The 19,073-nt window shown below is 42.6% G+C and overlaps 1 protein-coding gene and 1 long non-coding RNA gene across 3 annotated transcripts; both read right to left on the reverse strand.

Annotated features, from left to right (window-relative positions):
- Positions 1–1,908: 1,908 nt before the first annotated feature.
- Positions 1,909–17,911, reverse strand: LOC124284921. Its single transcript, XM_046721053.1, is given in 16 exon segments — positions 1,909–2,230; positions 2,335–2,448; positions 3,049–3,186; positions 5,404–5,448; positions 7,661–7,795; positions 8,758–8,873; positions 8,876–8,932; positions 10,008–10,179; positions 11,559–11,676; positions 12,393–12,516; positions 14,483–14,642; positions 15,345–15,526; positions 15,699–15,902; positions 16,520–16,635; positions 17,315–17,371; positions 17,796–17,911. Coding segments are annotated over 15 exon segments (1,857 nt in total). The 5' UTR covers positions 17,335–17,371; positions 17,796–17,911; the 3' UTR covers positions 1,909–2,074.
- LOC124284923 lies at positions 5,911–7,646 on the reverse strand. Of its 2 annotated transcripts, XR_006900671.1 has the most exons (5): positions 7,556–7,585; positions 7,273–7,377; positions 7,180–7,214; positions 6,751–6,855; positions 5,911–6,348 (listed from the first exon to the last, which is right to left on the reverse strand). It is a non-coding gene; the product is annotated as an uncharacterized LOC124284923 (long non-coding RNA). The 2 variants fall into 2 exon arrangements; XR_006900672.1 differs by lacking the exons at positions 6,751–6,855; positions 7,273–7,377 and having other exon boundaries at positions 5,911–6,278; positions 7,451–7,646.
- Positions 17,912–19,073: the final 1,162 nt, after the last annotated feature.

Raw genomic sequence — 19,073 nt, forward strand, 5'->3', positions numbered from 1 at the left:
ACAATCCAATGATCGACAGCATGGGCATCGATCTACGATGACATGTGTCAACCAAGTCAGCAATCACGTTAGTCGCCTTGTACGGCAAGCATTGGTAGCTGAAGACCAATTCCGACGATCTCAGATGGGTCGAGACATATTGCACCATGCCAGCAGGTCATAGGGGCTAAGATGAACATGACAGCTGAAACACACATCACATGTGTTTGGGTGACAGTATAACATGCACAGGTGAGTGTACACTTTATTAAAGGGACCTGACAAAGTACATATACATTATTTAACACATCTATCACAGACAGTATACTAAAAACGAAAACAATAATGACTATCACAACAATAGTATAATATACAGTATCAACTTACAATGGAAACAGTATATGTATATATATCCAATGACGCACCTAAGTGGAATGTGTCCACCATTCCAAACCCAGTACATAAAGACGATAAAACTTGGTATTGTATTAAAATTCTGAATTTAAAACATGTTCCTCTTTACCGGTCCTGATACAAATTAAATACAAGTGAGGCTGTGCTGAACTAGTTGTGGAGAAGGCCGATATGCAATATACAAATGAGTGAGTGAGTTTGGTTTTACGCTGCTTTTAGCAATATTCCAGCAACATCACGGTGGAGGACACCAGAAATGGGCTTCACACACTGTACCCATGTGGGGAATCAAACCCGAGTCTTCAGTGTGACGAGCCAACGCTTTAACCACTAGGCTACTTCACCGCCCTGCAATATACAGAGCCACAGTAAAGGGTAGAGAGACACCTGATTCTGGGCAGGGTGGCAGGCACAGTAGGGGGACGGGAGGCACAGTAGGGGAAGGGCGGGTGCCATATAGGGTGGGTAGGTGTTAGGGTGGGTACAGGATCAAAGGTGTTTGAAGAAACCTGCAATACATAAGCAGATTCATCTACTTCTCAAAGATAAAATGAACAGATGAATAGCAGAGAGACAAGGATTAAAAGTAACAGATCAATATCAGAGCATTACATCATGAATAAGATGGAGTGAACTGGTGAAGATTTGTTTAAAAGAGGATTTGTCTATAAAATATAAAATAGGCACCAATGCAAGTCAGTGTCTGGCGGAGACAGCAGGATGACCCCCATTGGTGGCGGTGTGAGGGTCAAGTCAACAAACACTGATCCTTATAAACATAAATATGAATATATTTACTGAACACGGTACTGTAACACTGCTACTTTATCAGCTGTAATTGTCTGAACATTTCACCTGATAGTTTACTTCGATGTAACACCAGCAGCACACTTGAGGTGTGATGTCAATACTAAAACACAACCTTAGTCACAATGAAGCATATATATGATGTAGATGTAACTCACACATAACGTTCATATTCTTCATTACACGATGGTGCTCCAACTTAGTGTACGTAATCTCATGCAACTCAGAACCTCAGAAATTGTTGCTTGTCAAGGAGATACTTTAGAAATCATATTATTGAAACAGACGCTTTCCTTTAGAGCCAATGAAACAGTTGTCTACCGTTCTTAAATGGTGTTGTTTCAAAAGAAATCATCTAAATAAAACGCTAGCTTTGTGGTACATTTACAAATCTAAAGTGATTCCAGTTCAGTGCTAACAGAAACCTGGGCACATGGATGCCCACACTGATAACGACAAGAGCCGAGAAACCAACATGTTCTTGGTCAGTTGAGAAGGGCTGTTCTGGAATAACTCATTCTAAAGTCCGTTGTTGGCAACACATTTTCAAAGGTTGAACTTGCATTATCTTAAAAAGACAGGATTCATTCTGTACTGGACACTATCTGATGTTCAATCAGACAGCTACCTGGTTGTGGTTTAGTGTTCGCCACTGAGCATTACATGAGTTGTAGGCCTGTAGCTGGTGGGCATTAGTCTGGCTCCATCTCTCACAACCTGGCCTGTAGCTAGTGGGCATTAGTCTGTCTCCACCTCTCACAACCTGGCCTGTAGCTAGTGGGCATTAGTCTGTCTCCACCTCTCACAACCTTCTGTCAGCAGTCTGTGTTGCTGGAACCTCTCCATGAGTGTTGCAAGAGTTTGAGCTTCTTTTCTAGGAGCCTAAACCTCTGACCGCCTTCAGCCAGTTCAGCATGAGTCTGTAGTCAGTGTTTTCAGCCAGTCTGTTCTCCCTCCTGGACAGATCTCCCACCAGTGTGTTGAACTTGGCTCTGGCCAACTGATGGAGTGTCTCTCGTTCAAGGTCACCCTGGACAGTAAGTGAGTGAGTGAGTATTGTTTAATGATTGTATACACAGCATATATCATTTTCATCTTTATGTCAGCTTAATATACTCATTCTATGACTCTTACCTCCAGTGGCTGTGTCCGGACCCTCATTATGAAGTCTCGCACCTCCCCCTCGCACCTGACCGGGGGGCAGTCCCCTCGCGCCATGTAGTTCACACTGTCCACTTTGTGGAATATCTGTGTCAGCAAACATGTCAACCATGAAACTGTTAAACAACGACAGCAGTATTTCACATCATCAGGTGTGCTGTGACAACCATGTCAAACAATGGCCAGCAATAGTTACATCATTACATGTTAGTTCTCCTTACTCAACAATCTCCCGCTGCCAATTTTTGTCAATTTGGTGGCTTATAACTTGAATGTTATATTTTGTCACTGTGTATCAGTTTGACCATCTTAATGTTTACTAGTTTTCAAAAGAAGTCTGAAATTTTTCAACTGAGTAGTTAAAAGTGAGTGAGTGAGATCATGAGATCATGAGTGAGTGAGTGAGTGAGTGAGTGAGTGAGTGAACCTACTTTGAACAGAAGGCATCATGATCATCTCCATCCCTGTGTATCGGAATGTTGGAAGAAAGCCAAAAGTGATGCAGGATATTTATGACCTTGATAAATCAGGGTCGTCAGGGTAAATCAGGGTCATCAGGGTAAATCAGGGTCATCAAGGTCAATCTATTACTGGCACTTCCACGGAACATACACTGCCCTCATGTTAAACATATTTTCTTGACAGACCTTCAGTGACCTGTTAGTAACATTCTCAAACTTAGCTCACCTGGTAGAACAGCTTCCTGTCCCTGCCTGACCCAATGTGTTTCTGGCTCTCAATGAGATTGAAGTTGTTCTTGATGAGGCCCAGGTACTGCTGGATGCCTCTCTCTGTCACAAACTGGGACTTCTTGTCTGACAGGGCCTTCATAAAGCAAAATGTATACTGAGGTCAGTTTGGACAGAGTGAATGGTTTCAGTAAAATCTCTCTTCCGTATGTGTATCACTTCTAAATGCCTTTCAATTACCTATCATGTGTTTGCAAGCCAGAAAAATTGATGTTTGTTTAAATGTGCATTCAGCAATATTCTGACTGAGTGACAGTGGTCTTTAAATAAACAAGTGTTTGCCACTGGTATGGCAATGTCACCCACCGCTAAAGAATGGAATATCCATATTTATTACTTTTTATTTTTGGGTCACATACAAGATGCCTGAAATGATTGGTGTCTGCATAATCACCCAATGTAGGCTGTCGACATACTTGAAAACATTGGGTGCAATGTTTTATGAGATATGGCCTTTAAAAAGTAGTCAAAGTATCGTGCTGACCTTGAAGATAAGGTTAAGGTCACCCAAATAAACTGGTGTCTGTGTAATACCCCAATGTATGCTGTCACCAAATTTGAAGACATTGGGTACAACAGTCCATGAGATATCGCGTTAACAAGAGTTAAAGTGTGAAAAGTGTCATGGTGATCTTGAAGATAAGGTCAAGGTCAAAATCAACTGGTGTCTGCGTAATCCCCCAATGTATGCTGTCACCAAATTTGAAGACATTGGGTACAACAGTCCATGAGATGCCGTGTTAAGAAGAGTTTGAAATGTGTTCAGTGTGGTGGTGACGTTGAAAATATGGTCAAGGTCACCTGAATAAACTGGTGTCTGTGAAATCCCCCAGTGTAGGCTGTCACCAAATTTGAAGACATTGGGTACAACAGTCCATGAAATATCGCGTTAACAAGAGTTAAAAGCGTGCAAAGTGTCATGGTGACCTTGAAGATAAGGTTAAGGTCACCAAAATCAACTGGTGTCTGTGTAATACCCCAATATATGCTGTCACCAAATTTGAAGACACTGGGTACAACAGTGCATGAGATGTCACGTTAACAACAGTTTGAAAAGTGGTCAAAGTGTAGTGGTGACCTCGAAAATAAAGTCAAGGTCACGCAAATCAACAGTTCATGAGATATCACGTTAACAAGAATCGGGACATATGTACGTACGGACAGATGCCGCTGAATACATAGTCGCCCATTCCGCGTTGCGGCAGGGGGCAATGAATCTAGACAAGACAATCTAGTGATTGATATGATGAACATCAATCTTCCTGAGTGGGTTATGATGACATGCATGAACCAAGTAAGCCAAGTCAGACCAACCTGTCCCACTAGTTGTCATGGGCTGCAGGACACCTGTTGTAACCCTTGTCATGGTTTGCATGATATTGTTACACTCCAATACCTTGTGTTCATCATAATAAAGAAATTGACATCCATAAAGCAGTCTTCCTTAAAGCAGCCACAACCCTACATACTAGAGTGAACGTACCTTCCATGCTGGGCTCAAACCTACATACTAGAGTGAACGTACCTTCCATGCTGGGCACAAACCTACATACCTAGAGCATGATGCTGGGCACAAACCTACATACTAGAGTGAGCATTGCCTTCCATGCTGGGCACAACCCTACATACTAGAGTGAGCATTACCTTCCATGCTGGGCCAATGCTGGGCACAAACCTACATACTAGAGTGAACGTACCTTCCATGCTGGGCACAAACCTACATACTAGAGTGAACGTACCTTCCATGCTGGGCACAAACCTACATACTAGAGTGAACGTACCTTCCATGCTGGGCACAAACCTACATACTAGAGTGAGCGTGCCTTCCATGGGGCACAAACCTGTACTAGAGTGAGCGATACCTTCCATGCTGGGCACAAACCTACATACTAGAGTGAACGTACCTTCCATGCTGGGCACAACCCTACATACTAGAGTGAACGTACCTTCCATGCTGGGCACAACCCTACATACTAGAGTGAACGTACCTTCCATGCTGGGCACAAACCTACATACCTTGAGCGTGCCCTTCCATGCTGGGCACAAACCTACATACTAAGCGTGCCTTCCATGCTGGGCACAAACCTACATGCTAGGTGAGCGTCCCTTCCATGCTGGGCTTCCTACATTAGGTGAGCATTACCTTCCATGCTGGGCAGCATACTAGCTTCCATGCTGGGCACAAACCTACATACTAGAGTGAACGTACCTTCCATGCTGGGCACAAACCTACATACTAGAGTGAACGTACCTTCCATGCTGGGCACAAACCTACATACTAGAGTGAACGTACCTTCCATGCTGGGCTCATGTATTCATGGCTGTCTGTGAAGATCAGCTGAAAATATACATTTCAACATTGTCAGGTTAACAAACATTTTGTTTCAACTTTTTGTTTGACAAAAGAACTGAATAAATAAAAACACCACGATATATATGTTTGGTAGTCACACTGATTCTTTCACATCAGTAGTTGGTCTTAGGTAAAACTAAGCATTTCTACTGCCTAGTAACCCAGTCGTTCAAACACTTGAAGTCTTGTCTTCTTCATGAAATATGACGTGGCTTCATAATAAAACAGACATATCCTAGCAGTAAATGCTCAAATAGGTGAGTATCAAACAGGCAATTATATTAATTAAAGTTACAAATGGTTCACGGTGAACCATGGTGACAGCTCATGGATATTTTCATATTTATTTATTTATTTTTTAAGTTCAACAAGATGAAAAGACATATGACACACTGGCTGTATCTAAAATTCAGATTAGTTCCAGCCAGGCCACTAGATATTGATGTTTTACTAGTTGACAATCCCGGTAAATATTCAGACTGATTCATGTGGTTGAACAGGCAGGACATTGAAACACTGAAATTGTAGCATTGTGTTATATTTTGTACATAAAGGGGTCCACACATGGATTCTGGTGACATGTGTCTTAGCTTCCATCCACTGACCTCCAGAATAACCACACAAGCTTTCATCTACAGACCTCCAGAATAACCACACTATCTTCCATCTACTGACCTCCAGAATAACCACACTATCTTCCATCTACTGACCTCCAGAACAACCACACTAGCTTCCATCCACTGACCTCCAGAATAACCACACAAGCTTTCATCTACTGACCTCCAGAATAACCACACTAGCTTCCATCTACTGACCTCTAGAACAACCACACTATCTTCCATCTACTGACCTCCAGAATAACCACACAAGCTTCCATCTACTGACCTCCAGAATAACCAAACTAGCTTCCATCTACTGACCACTGACTACAGAAGTATCCATCTACTGACCTCCAGAACAACCACACTAGCTTCCATCTACTGACCTCCAGCTAACCCATCTACTAACCTCCAGAATAACCACACTAGCTTCCATCTACTAACCTCCAGAATAACCACACTAGCATCCATCTACTGACCTCCAGAATAACCACACTAGCATCCATCTACTGACCTCCAGAATAACCACAGAAGCTTCCATCTACTGACCTCCAGACTAACCACACAAGCTTCCTTCTACTGACCTCCAGAGTAACCACACTAGCTTCCATCTACTAACCTCCAGAATAACCACACTAGCATCCATCTACTGACCTCTAGAACAACCACACTATCTCCATCTACTGACCTCCAGAATAACCACACTAGCTTCCTTCTACTGACCTCCAGAATAACCACACTAGCTTCCTTCTACTGACCTCCAGAATAACCACAGAAGCTTCCATCTACTGACCTCCAGAATAACCACACTAGCTTCCATCTACTGACCACTAACTACAGAAGCATCCATCTACTGACCTCCAGAATAACCACACTAGCTTCCTTCTACTAACCTCCAGAGTAACCACACTAGCTTCCATCTACTAACCTCCAGAATAACCACACTAGCATCCATCTACTGACCTCCAGAATAACCACACTAGCATCCATCTACTGACCTCCAGAATAACTACAGACTTCCATCTACTGACCTCCAGACTAACCACACTTCCTATCTACTGACCTCCAGAGTCTACTGCTTCCTCCAGAATAACCACACTTGCATCCATCTACTGACCTCCAGAATAACCACACAAGCTTTCATCTACAGACCTCCAGAGAATAACTAGCACTGACCTCTAGAACAACCACACTATCTCCATCTACTGACCTCCAGAATAACCACACTAGCTTCCTTCTACTGACCTCCAGAATAACCACACTAGCTTCCTTCTACTGACCTCCAGAATAACCACACAAGCTTTCTTCTACTGACCTCCAGAATAACCACACTAGAAGCTTCCATCTACTGACCTCCAGAATAACCTCACCCGTTTTCATATACTGACCTCCAGAATAACCACACAAGCTTTCATCTACTGACCTCCAGAATAACCACACTAGCTTTCATCTCATGACCTCCAGAATAACCTCACAAGCTTTCATATACTGACCTCCAGAATAACCACACAAGCTTTCATCTACTGACCTCCAGAATAACCACACTAGCTTTCATCTCATGACCTCCAGAATAACCTCATTAGCTTTCATCTACTGACCTCCAGAATAACCACACTAGCTTTCATCACCATCTCACAGAACAGCCGGGCCTCGTATGCTCCGTACTCGAACTGCTTCTGCGGCCCTCTGTTCTCCACACTCTCCGTCAGTTGGATACATGCTGATAACACTTTCTGGAAAACACAATTTAATTCACAAAGCAAATTATTTTGAATACTTTTCTTACGTTGTTTGTCATAGGCAGATCCAGAGGAGGGGTGCAAGGGTGCACACCCCTCCCTTTTGTCCTGAAATGTTATTAAATCATAGGCGGATCTATTTGGTCTCATCACAGGCAAATTGTAGCGCAAATAGGGTTGAGCAACAAAGAGAACATGACCAGTCTTCCCATATGCGATCGAAGCGAGCAAAGGTTGGCAACGTGCTTCCCTCGCTTCGGTTCGAAAAATACTTTTAATATCAAAATAAAATATCGCCATCATCATAGGTGACACCCATTGCCCCACAGAGTTGTGCTCTCAGATTTCCAACCTCATATTTAATAATTACTCACGTAAAATATATTTAATTCAACATTTTAAGCGCAAATTGTAGATGTCAAATCGTTCTTCGCCTCCATTACCCCTGCCAGCTTCCGGTTCAACGCAGTGAAGGAACAAGAATTTGACATGCCACGAGTGGTGCTTAAAATGTTGAATTAAATATATTGTATGTGAGTAATTATTAAATATGAGGTTGGAAATCTGAGAGCACAACTCTGTGAGGACATGGGTGTCTACCTTTGATGATGTCGATATTTTATTTGGATATTAAAAATATTTTCGAACCCAAAGCGAGGGAAGCACGTTGCCAACCTTTGCTCGCTTCACTCGTCGGATATGGGAAGACTGGTCATTTTCTCTTTATAGCGCAACCCTATTTGTGCTACAATTTGCTTGTGGTCTCATGAGCATGGGCACAATGCTCACAGACATTGCAACATAATTGGGTGAACAGGGTTTCAAATCAACAAGATCATATTCTTCTGGCATGATAATGAAAGCAATGAAAGTGAGATATGGGGCCTCACACAACAGGGCTGCCTGTCCCCCTAATCCGAGAAACAACACTTGAGGAAAGCAAACCTCCAACGTACCATGTTTGGTGCAGCATACACCACCATGTAGTCGACATCACTGTCAGGGGTAGATAACCCATACATGTAACTTCCTGCCCGGGCCACCAGGAGTATCTGGCTCGGCTCCATCTTTTGACTGGTCCTCCGATCATGTCCATCAACTTTACCAGACTGGAGTGCTGGTCCTCAATACCTGCACAGAGGACAACTCTCTCACAACATTGCACATTGGGGAGAGATATAGTGAATAGTGCTGGGAATGAGTAACATAACACTTTAGGTTTACATGGTCAGACAGGTGACACATCACTTCCCCTCAATCACAGTAAGACGAATCCACAGGTGCCACATTCATCAACACCAACAGGATTAAACAGGTGTCACATCATTTCAGGCTACATCATCAGACAGGGACTGACTGACTGAGTTTAGTTTTACGCCACTTTTAGAAATATATTCCAGCAATATCAGGGCAGGGGACACTAGAAATGGGCTTCACACATTGTGCCCATGTGGGGAATCGAACCCGGGTCTTCGGCGTGACGAGTCAACGCTTTAACCACTAGGCTACCCCACCGCCCCCATCGGACAGGGAACAAACATGGGGACCTGTGTAGTAATCTGCCCTGAATCCCTCCGTGATTTCTTAGTGGGTATCATGCAGTCCCTTCAACTAACAGAGTAATGTCCCATGATATTCAGATGAAAGTAAGACGGGGACAGCTCTCCCATCCAATGGAGGACACTTAAGATATTTCAGGGCTAGTTTTTGCCTGGTTATTGATCATGACTTAATGAGTGAACTCATTTTACTGATAATCATGATGATATGAAGTTAACATAGAGACATGTAAATGAGAAAACATCAGATATAAACAGTTTTTATACGGCTACACAATCAACCATGTAGTTAATATATGGTATGTATGTAGTGCCAGAGTATAGCCTATATTTCAGCATTCCTGTGCAGCAAACATACTGGTCAAAAATACATTGGACATGTCACGTCAGTTAGATCACATGACACAAATCACATATGCATGTACAGGAAAACAATCTTCAAAGTATGAAAACAGTTGAGTGGTAAGGCCTGATACTTCCCACTGAGTAAACTTTCATTATTTGTGGTTTGCTTCACTATACTGTTAGTGAGTAACCTAATACTCTTTGAAGTTTTAAACCCTGAACACTCTACAGCTGAATCACTTGTTTATCTCTAGAACAATGCTTAACTTCAGGCACTGCCTGTTAGTATAGTGTGTGCCTACATTTGAGAGGAATGAGTTGTCTCCCCTGTAGCCTAGTCTCAGCCATCCAGCCCCCAATGATTTGTTCCAATTCTGCTGCCTTTGTAAACTGGAAAGACTTGAGTTGAGGATCGATCTCCTCCTTCCATTTGACGAGGATGGGGAAAAACTCATGTTTGGTGCCCCCACCTTCCTGTAAAACACATATATGATAAACTTCATCAGCACTACTGGGCTTATTAGTGTTGTCTTGGAGTGAATGTTCTTCACTCCATGGTTTACTGACAACTGCAACCAGTGTTTAAAATTCCCGCCTGCCCGACCGTCCGCAACGGTCTATTTTCATCTCGGACGGTCAAATTTCAAAAGTAGCCTGTTCGGTGGTCTGGTAGATGTTTTTGTCCCGAACAGTAAACATTTCATAATATCAGACAGGTTCTCTTGTTGTCAATTTGAGGTGTTTAAGGTATTATGATAATTATGTTAAACTATTTACGACTGGACAGTTCATTTTACAACAGCCAATCACAACACATGTACTTTTAGTTTACCTAAATTTGGTGCATTGCCTGTATGTGCTATGTTGTTCATTGCGATGCTCCCAAATAGTAAAGTATTCAGAAACCTGTTTTTTTATTTCATTGTTGAAAACTGAACAAGCAAGTTTGTATCCGGGCTGGTAAATTTGTTAAGTTACCAGTCTGGCTGTCTGGCTTGGAATTTTGGGAGTTTTAAACACTGCTAAATACAAACCTTTTTTCTATTCATAATATTCAAACATTCAAATCATATCTACCTCAATCCTTTGGGAGGAATTGGAAAATTAACTTACTTAACTGCAGTGTAGACAAAGATGGTTCAGCAAATTGGGCATTCTTGGGTGATGAAATAATATTTGATATTGTGATTTGTCAATCAAGATCAACTTGGTTGCACAGGTTGTACATTTTCTGCACAACAGGCCCCATACTTTATTTTTGTTATAGGTCATGTTTTCTATATTCACGTGTGAATTGTTCAAATCCCATGGGAAACATTTGGTGGAAATTAGAGAATGTTAAATTTCAGCTGATTTCAGTTACCCTCTTGGTACTCACACTGACACTGCATCAAACCAGACTGTATGAAGAAGGAATTCATTTCTCCTGAACTCTACTACAATATATTTCTGTTAACCAGGATTACCGTAGTATATCACTGAGTGAGTGAGTTTAGTTTTATTCTGCTTTTAGCAATAGTCCAGCAATATCACGACACCAGGAATGGGCTTCACACTAGCATATCACTGAGTGAGAATAGGTCCTCATACCTTGTGCATGCAGCACGAATAGTGAGTGAGTGAGTTTAGTTTTATGCCGCTTTTAACAATATTCCAGCAATATCATGGCAGGGTAGCACAAATAGACTTGGAAGCTGGTGTTGGCCAACAGTTTCAATAACTGAATGCTCCATTCAAAATTGATCATTCACCTGTTTGCAAACATAGTTGTCACAGTTCTGAAAATACTGCAGGGATTTCTCTTTCAAATGACACAGGTACCACAGAATTCCCACCCAAAAATTATCACTCACCTGATACATTGACTTGAGGATGTCCAGAGCTCTCCTGGCTATGTCAGACAAGTCCTCCTCCTCCACCTGACGACAGACGGACCGACCGGCTAGGATCCTCTCAAGGTGGTGCAGGAGTCTATACAACACAGTGTTCACAAATGGTGTTTCAAAGCAACATGACATAGGGCCCTGTAAGTTTCAGATGTCTGTCTGACCCACTGAAAATACACAGGACCCATCGAATGAAAATAAAACACACATTTCAGATTTAACATTTCTTATAACTGGCATTGAAATTATTAACAAATGTAAACTTTATAAACAGCAAACAAGTGTGACATGTCACATATATTAGCTTCAATCAAAGTCATTATGAAATATATAATAGGACACTTGGGAGGGAGGGGTTGTAGACTTCCATCGGACCGTCGGTGAATCTGCCGGATTTGTCCGAGGGCCCGACACTATTCGTGAACCCGGCACAGTACAGCAGCCAGCAACGCAGTGTCAGACAAGGCTCCCGTCCTGTATGTTTTAACACAATGTTCATAAGGTAATGAATTATACCTTTGACTGCACAAAGTACACAATGTGTCAGTTACTCCCAACTGGGTGGATATGGAGCCTCTTGAGTAAGTGAGTGACTTGACTTTTACACCACTTTTAGCAATATTCCAGTAATATCACAGCGGGGGACACCAGAAATGGGCTTCACACATTGTACCCATGTGGAGAATCAAACCCAGATCTTCGTCGTGATGAGTGAACAATATAACCACTAGGCTACCCCACGAGCCCTGGACCGTCTTGAGCATATGGGCGTGGAAGAATGATATTGCTGTCTGTGTTTACCTGCACGACTCACACAGCTGGAAGAAGGTGGTTGTGTCCTTCAACTTCAGGCCGCCCGTCTTCTTCTTCTTGCTGATGCCACCTACCGCCTGCCCCCGAGAGGCTTCGACAAATCCCCGGCAACCTGCCAAAAAACATCAATATGTATACACTGGTCTCTGTCACACACCCACAAATCCCCAGCAACCTGCCACAAACCACCCATATGTATACACTGGTCTCTGACACACACCCACAAATCCCCAGCAACCTGCCACAAACCACCCATATGTATACACTGGTCTCTGTCACACACCCACAAATCCCCAGCAACCTGCCACAAACCACCCATATGTATACACTGGTCTCTGTCACACACCCACAAATCCCCAGCAACCTGCCACAAACCACCCATATGTATACACTGGTCTCTGTCACACCTCCACAAATCCCCAGCAACCTGCCACAAACCACCCATATGTATACACTGGTCTCTGTCACACCTCCACAAATCCCCAGCAACCTGCCACAAACCATCAATATGTATACACTGGTCTCTGTCATACCTCCACAAATCCCCAGCAACCTGCCACAAACCATCAATATGTATACACTGGTCTCTGTCACACACCCACAAATCCCCAGCAACCTGCCACAAACCACCAATATGTATACACTGGTCTCTGTCACACCTCCACAAATCCCCAGCAACCTGCCACAAACCATCAATATGTATACACTGGTCTCTGTCACACCTCCACAAATCCCCAGCAACCTGCCACAAACCACCCATATGTATACACTGGTCTCTGTCACACACCCACAAATCCCCAGCAACCTGCCACAAACCATCAATATGTATACACTGGTCTCCGTCACACACCCACAAATCCCCAGCAACCTGCCACAAACCATCAATATGTATACACTGGTCTCTGTCACACCTCCACAAATCCCCAGCAACCTGCCACAAACCACCCATATGTATACACTGGTCTCTGTCACACCTCCACAAATCCCCAGCAACCTGCCACAAACCATCAATATGTATACACTGGTCTCTGTCACACCTCCACAAATCCCCAGCAACCTGCCACAAACCATCAATATGTATACACTGGTCTCTGTCACACCTCCACAAATCCCCAGCAACCTGCCACAAACCACCCATATGTATACACTGGTCTCTGTCACACCTCCACAAATCCCTGCAGCAACCTGCCACAAACCATCAATATGTATACACTGGTCTCTGTCACACCTCCACAAATCCCCAGCAACCTGCCACAAACCATCAATATGTATACACTGGTCTCTGTCACACACCCACAAATCCCCAGCAACCTGCCACAAACCACCAATATGTATACACTGGTCTCTGTCACACCTCCACAAATCCCCAGCAACCTGCCACAAACCACCAATATGTATACACTGGTCTCTGTCACACCTCCACAAATCCCCAGCAACCTGCCACAAACCACCCATATGTATACACTGGTCTCTGTCACACACCCACAAATCCCCAACAACCTGCCACAAACCACCCATATGTATACACTGGTCTCTGACACACCTCCACAAATCCCCGGCAACCTGCCACAAACCACCCATATGTATACACTGGTCTCTGTCACACCTCCACAAATCTCCGGCAACCTGCCACAAACCACCAATATGTATACACTGGTCTCTGTCACACCTCCACAAATCCCAAAGATCTTGTTACTGAAAACCACCAATGTACACATTTACAAATCCACAGGAACCTGCCACAGAAAACCACATGCATGCACGCACACATCCCCAGGAACCTGTCACAATCCATGTACATATACTGGACTCTTGACACACCTCTACATATATTTTACATACAATTACAACAATGCATTCAATTCCAGTGTAAAAAAATAACAAAATAGTCAACACTAAATTGCATTGATGGATATGTGAGTGTGTTGGGCTAAAGTATTCTTCTGACATATCACCAGAATAAGGATAACACTGTACACCCATGTGAGGTATTGTACCGTGGCCTCCCACTGATGAAGCATGATTTAAGCAAGATGAGCTAAGTAGAAATGTGAGTGTAAGATGTAGAGCCTACTCACCCATGACCTGTGTGTGCTGTAGTGTAGTGGTCAGCGCCGTCCACTCTGGACTGGCGTACAGCACGGCCTGTGGGTCATTCAACACAGACTCCACAAAGCGTGTCCGACCCTTGGCCATAAAGTGGCCGAAGTGAGATAACTCCACACCCTGTAACCAGCCCTGAAAAATATAACACATCCTGAACATGCTACATGGATATTGAACACTTGTTTTGTTTAGCATCTAAGCTGCATCAAGTGCGTTATTCAACACTTGTTTTGTTTAGAAGCATCTAAGCTACATCAAGTGCGTTATTCAACACTGTTTTGCTGAGACACCTCAATGGCATCAAGTGTAAAATTATGCCACAATAAGAACATACTTTGCTGTGAATTTGCAAGACCCAAACAGAATTAGGCCATTTTCATAATCCTATCAACTTTTGATAGGACCTACTTCTATATCTACAACATTTGAACTCTGTCTTTAAGACACATTTGACGACAGCCAAAGTCACTGAGAATGAACTGTGACAGTCAGTAAATATCCCAGACAATGAACTGTGACAGTCAGTAAATATCCCAGACAATGAACTGTGACAGTCAGTAAATATCCCAGACAATGAACTGTGACAGTCAGTAAATATCCCAGACAATGAACTGACCCTTGCATAATATTGCTGAAATATTGCTAAAAGCAATTTAAAACCACACTACCTCCATCATATTGTATGTGTTTTGGATTGCGCCCACTTAAATATATCCCAAATCCCCTTCAATTCCTCAACAATACAGGGTCAGATTCCTAACCTTTCCTAGTCACATGACCTGTGAGTGTTTAAATATATCTCAATATCCAAGATAATATGCTGCTGCTTCTCACCAGGTCGATGACCTTCCCTTCTATCTGATTGTGTGGATTAGCCGGTGTGAAGAACTGGTCGTCATGCCCCAGGTACACCACCAGGATGATGTTGTGTCGAGCCTGTTCCCCTCGCTCCCGCTGTGACGCTGCATACCACGGACACGTCAACAACACTGCTGACAGCATCTTCTTGGCCCGCCCTGGAGGAGATCAAGTCAGAACTTCAGCCAGGTCACATCAGATGCTGGATACTTTCACAAAAGTCCTTTTAGTGACTATGTTAGTTTGTAATAATGTAAAGAATAACTTTCAAATATTCTTTTCCAATTCCAAACTTCTTCCTTAGTTGTCTTGCACATGATATATTTTTACCTTCAAACACCTGTGACAACAGAGCACAGAATTTGTCCTTGACCTCTGAGGTCAATGAGCTGGGTACATGCATCAAGGTGAGCTGTCGGAGGTCCTGTAGAGGATGTTCGTGGATGGACATCGCCACATAGTTGTCACAGCTTCCCTCCACCTCGGATTTGATGTCACGCAGCTCGTCAAGAGTTGACCTGATCTTCACAGAAACTAGAAGGGGAATATTGCTATCAAATATATTTTAAATATCTCACATTAGAAACAGGTGTGTTGTGTTCACAGGAAAATACTACCTAGAACTCTTATGTAAATATATTCATCATGTACAGCTCCTCCAGCACATGTCAGAACGTATGGCCTTTCATGTCAACTGACACCCGATTAAATTATAGCATTAAATGACAATTGTCTAATCATGCTGCAGTTTACCATACAATCAACAAACTTCCATCATCCTTTCCACCAACCAGATTAGCACACTACATTTGTCATCTCTCTCAGGTAGGGATGTCACGATGTATTGTACGGATTATCAATGGATTGCTATCGCAAATAGTTGTTTCCCCCTCAATAGTCACCCCTAATCTGAGGTAAAAGTTCCCAGAAGCAAATTTTGTGAATATGCTCTTTACCCATATAAACAATCTGAGAGATTAGCAGGAGTCTAAAATGTGAAATAGAATGTTGTTAAAACAACAATACATTTACCAGCTTTGAGAGAAAATTTATAATTATATATACAATAATGAAATTTGATTCAAGTCAATCGCATGCCAAATTTATACACTAATAAGATGATTTGAAATTGGCCTATCTCTTCCACAAACCTCCATCACTGTATTGCACTGGCGAACTTTTCACCTTCAGTCGAAGTTGTTCAAGATTTTGTAGAGACTGTGTGGCCAGCTTCAGAGCTTCAGTGTCCACATCCTTCTTCTGGGGACTGACAAACACACGCACAACTTATTCCAGTCAGGTGGAAAATACAACAAAAATATAAAAGAAATATATGCCATATTTTAAAGACAAGAAAGGAGTTTTGGTACTGTTGGTACATGTAATCACTTGAGATGTGTAACTTGTGTTCTGGCACTGGGTGGGTTCTGGCCAGGGCAGTAATACCAACAGCACTACCTGGACCCATGCTTAGTCATGTGATATACAGCACAATAACAGTGGAAATAGAACTCCATTGCTACACAACAAGTCGGTAATGTTGGCATTTCTTTCTGACTTTAAAATGTTGCAGTGAAGATATTGCTTCAGCCAGCTCTAGGGGTCTAAGTACCCACTGTTTCTTGGCAGAACACTGCTGTAGGATGGTAGGATGATTGTTGGAGGAGGGTGAGAGGTACTAATGTAGTGACCTCACCCAGCTGAATGTACAGCATTACAGGTGTTAACTTCTTTGTCTATTGAAAACATATACATTATCATGTAAGCACTGTCCTGTGTACAAGCTTTTCCCAGTTATAGCCACTGACATACCTTCATTGTCTTTCTTAACAGAAAAGATGAAATGGTTCTCTCTCACGTTGTTGAAGCATTTATATGAAACTCTATCATTATTTTCAAGGGTCTTAATTAATGTACTTTAGAATTAAAGTGCGGATATTGTCTACCTTTCAAATATGAAGTCCATGTCATCCAGTGTCCTGTGCTGAAGGAAATAATAAGGTCTGAAAAATTAAGAAACAAATGGACGTATTGCAGTTGAGTATACATGAGTTGAAGCTATATGCTGCAAGTAGTGCCTTGTATAAATATATGGATGAAACATAATGTCGCCTATATGGAAATTCAATCACGAAACAACGTATCCGAGGTTAAATTGGTGACGGATCTGCCCGTGTGATTCCTCCGTCTTCCCTATATGTACTGTTTTGCTAACCACATGGACACTAGTAAACATAACTCATAAAATTCTTCGTCTCAACACAATTCACTATCTGAATGAAGTGATGTTTACACAATGTCTGCGGAACGCCACACCCCCGGTATAGCGCCAGTAATCACGTTAACTTGTCCGTCTGAAATCGTATGATGTCCAAAATATATCCATTCTAAAACTTGTGTCATAAATGCTTCGTTAAGAATTCTTACCAATATTTGCAGTATGGGTACATATGGCAACTGGCGATCATGTGCAGATTTAGGGAGAGCGTAGCGACAGTTTCCTTGCACAACATCGGGAATTCCTATCCTTGCGTCACAGGTTCTTGCCATCTACCGGGGAAATCCCTTCGTTATTAAAGAACAGTAACTCTGTGCGAATCTTGCATGGCCAACCACAACAAAATATAAGCAGTAACTTCAGAACACAAATTAAAGGACTAATTCATCGTATCATCATGTTATGTTATACAAGTCATCACATGATATTAATATCATCCACTGAAACCCTAGAGCCTTTTTCATATTTCAAAGAAAGGGACAATGATGGAGAAACAAGAAGTAGACTTATATGGGCAAGCCAACATTCTCAGAAATTTTCACCTAGCTTCATTATATTTTACCTCCTAATTGGCTAGCCTGTTCTAGTTATTTTCAATATTAGTTTGTAAAAATATATCACTCGGAAATTACGGATTATCTGTCCCTCAGCCCGGAGACCATAGTATACGGACGACGGGTATGATGATTCAGATTTCGGCTACTGTGTTAACCCAAAACTACTAAAATATTGTCTTTCGAACATTATTTGACAGAAAATAGATGGTTCATTGAATCCTCGTCCAGAATAAGCATACTTGTTGTGTTTCATATTCGGAGTGGCAAAATGGTTTAATTCAGATGTAGGCCCTATACATCTGTCTCGCTGGTCGCGTGCGTTGCGATCACACTTGTACATCGAGGTGGGTGGGGTGGGTGTGTACAAGAGTCTGTCAGAAAAAGGGTTTGTGGTGGGTTTAGCAAATACCCAGTAATCCTAAAATACGTTCCTTATCGTCATGCCCATGAAGATTCGCATCTGTTTTACATGGGGGCGGTAGGGTAGCCTGGTGGTTAAAGTGTTTGCCCGTCACACCAAAAGCCGGGTTTGATTCCCCACTTGGGGGACAATGTGTGAAGCCCATTTCTGGTGTCCCCACCGTGGTATTGCTGGAATATTGCTAAAAGCGGCCTAAAACCAAACTCACTCACACTGTGAACTGTGTAGTGACAGTAACCAGTGATGCGGTCAACATCCATGTATATGTTGGCAATTGTGCCTCCTAGGCATCGTGGTTGTGTAACAGAGGTATTCGTACACGTACACTGTATGTAGGTTCAATGATGACGAACACTTGTTTCGGGTTTCAGGGATTTATTCGGCGCTGGTGACGTGGGATAAGGAGATCCCCATTTGGCAGAACTATAACAAAACGCCCTGAATAATAA

This window comes from Haliotis rubra, unplaced genomic scaffold, assembly GCF_003918875.1.
Source record: "Haliotis rubra isolate DU_JTF1 unplaced genomic scaffold, ASM391887v1 Scf348, whole genome shotgun sequence".
Classification (NCBI taxonomy): domain Eukaryota; kingdom Metazoa; phylum Mollusca; class Gastropoda; order Lepetellida; family Haliotidae; genus Haliotis; species Haliotis rubra.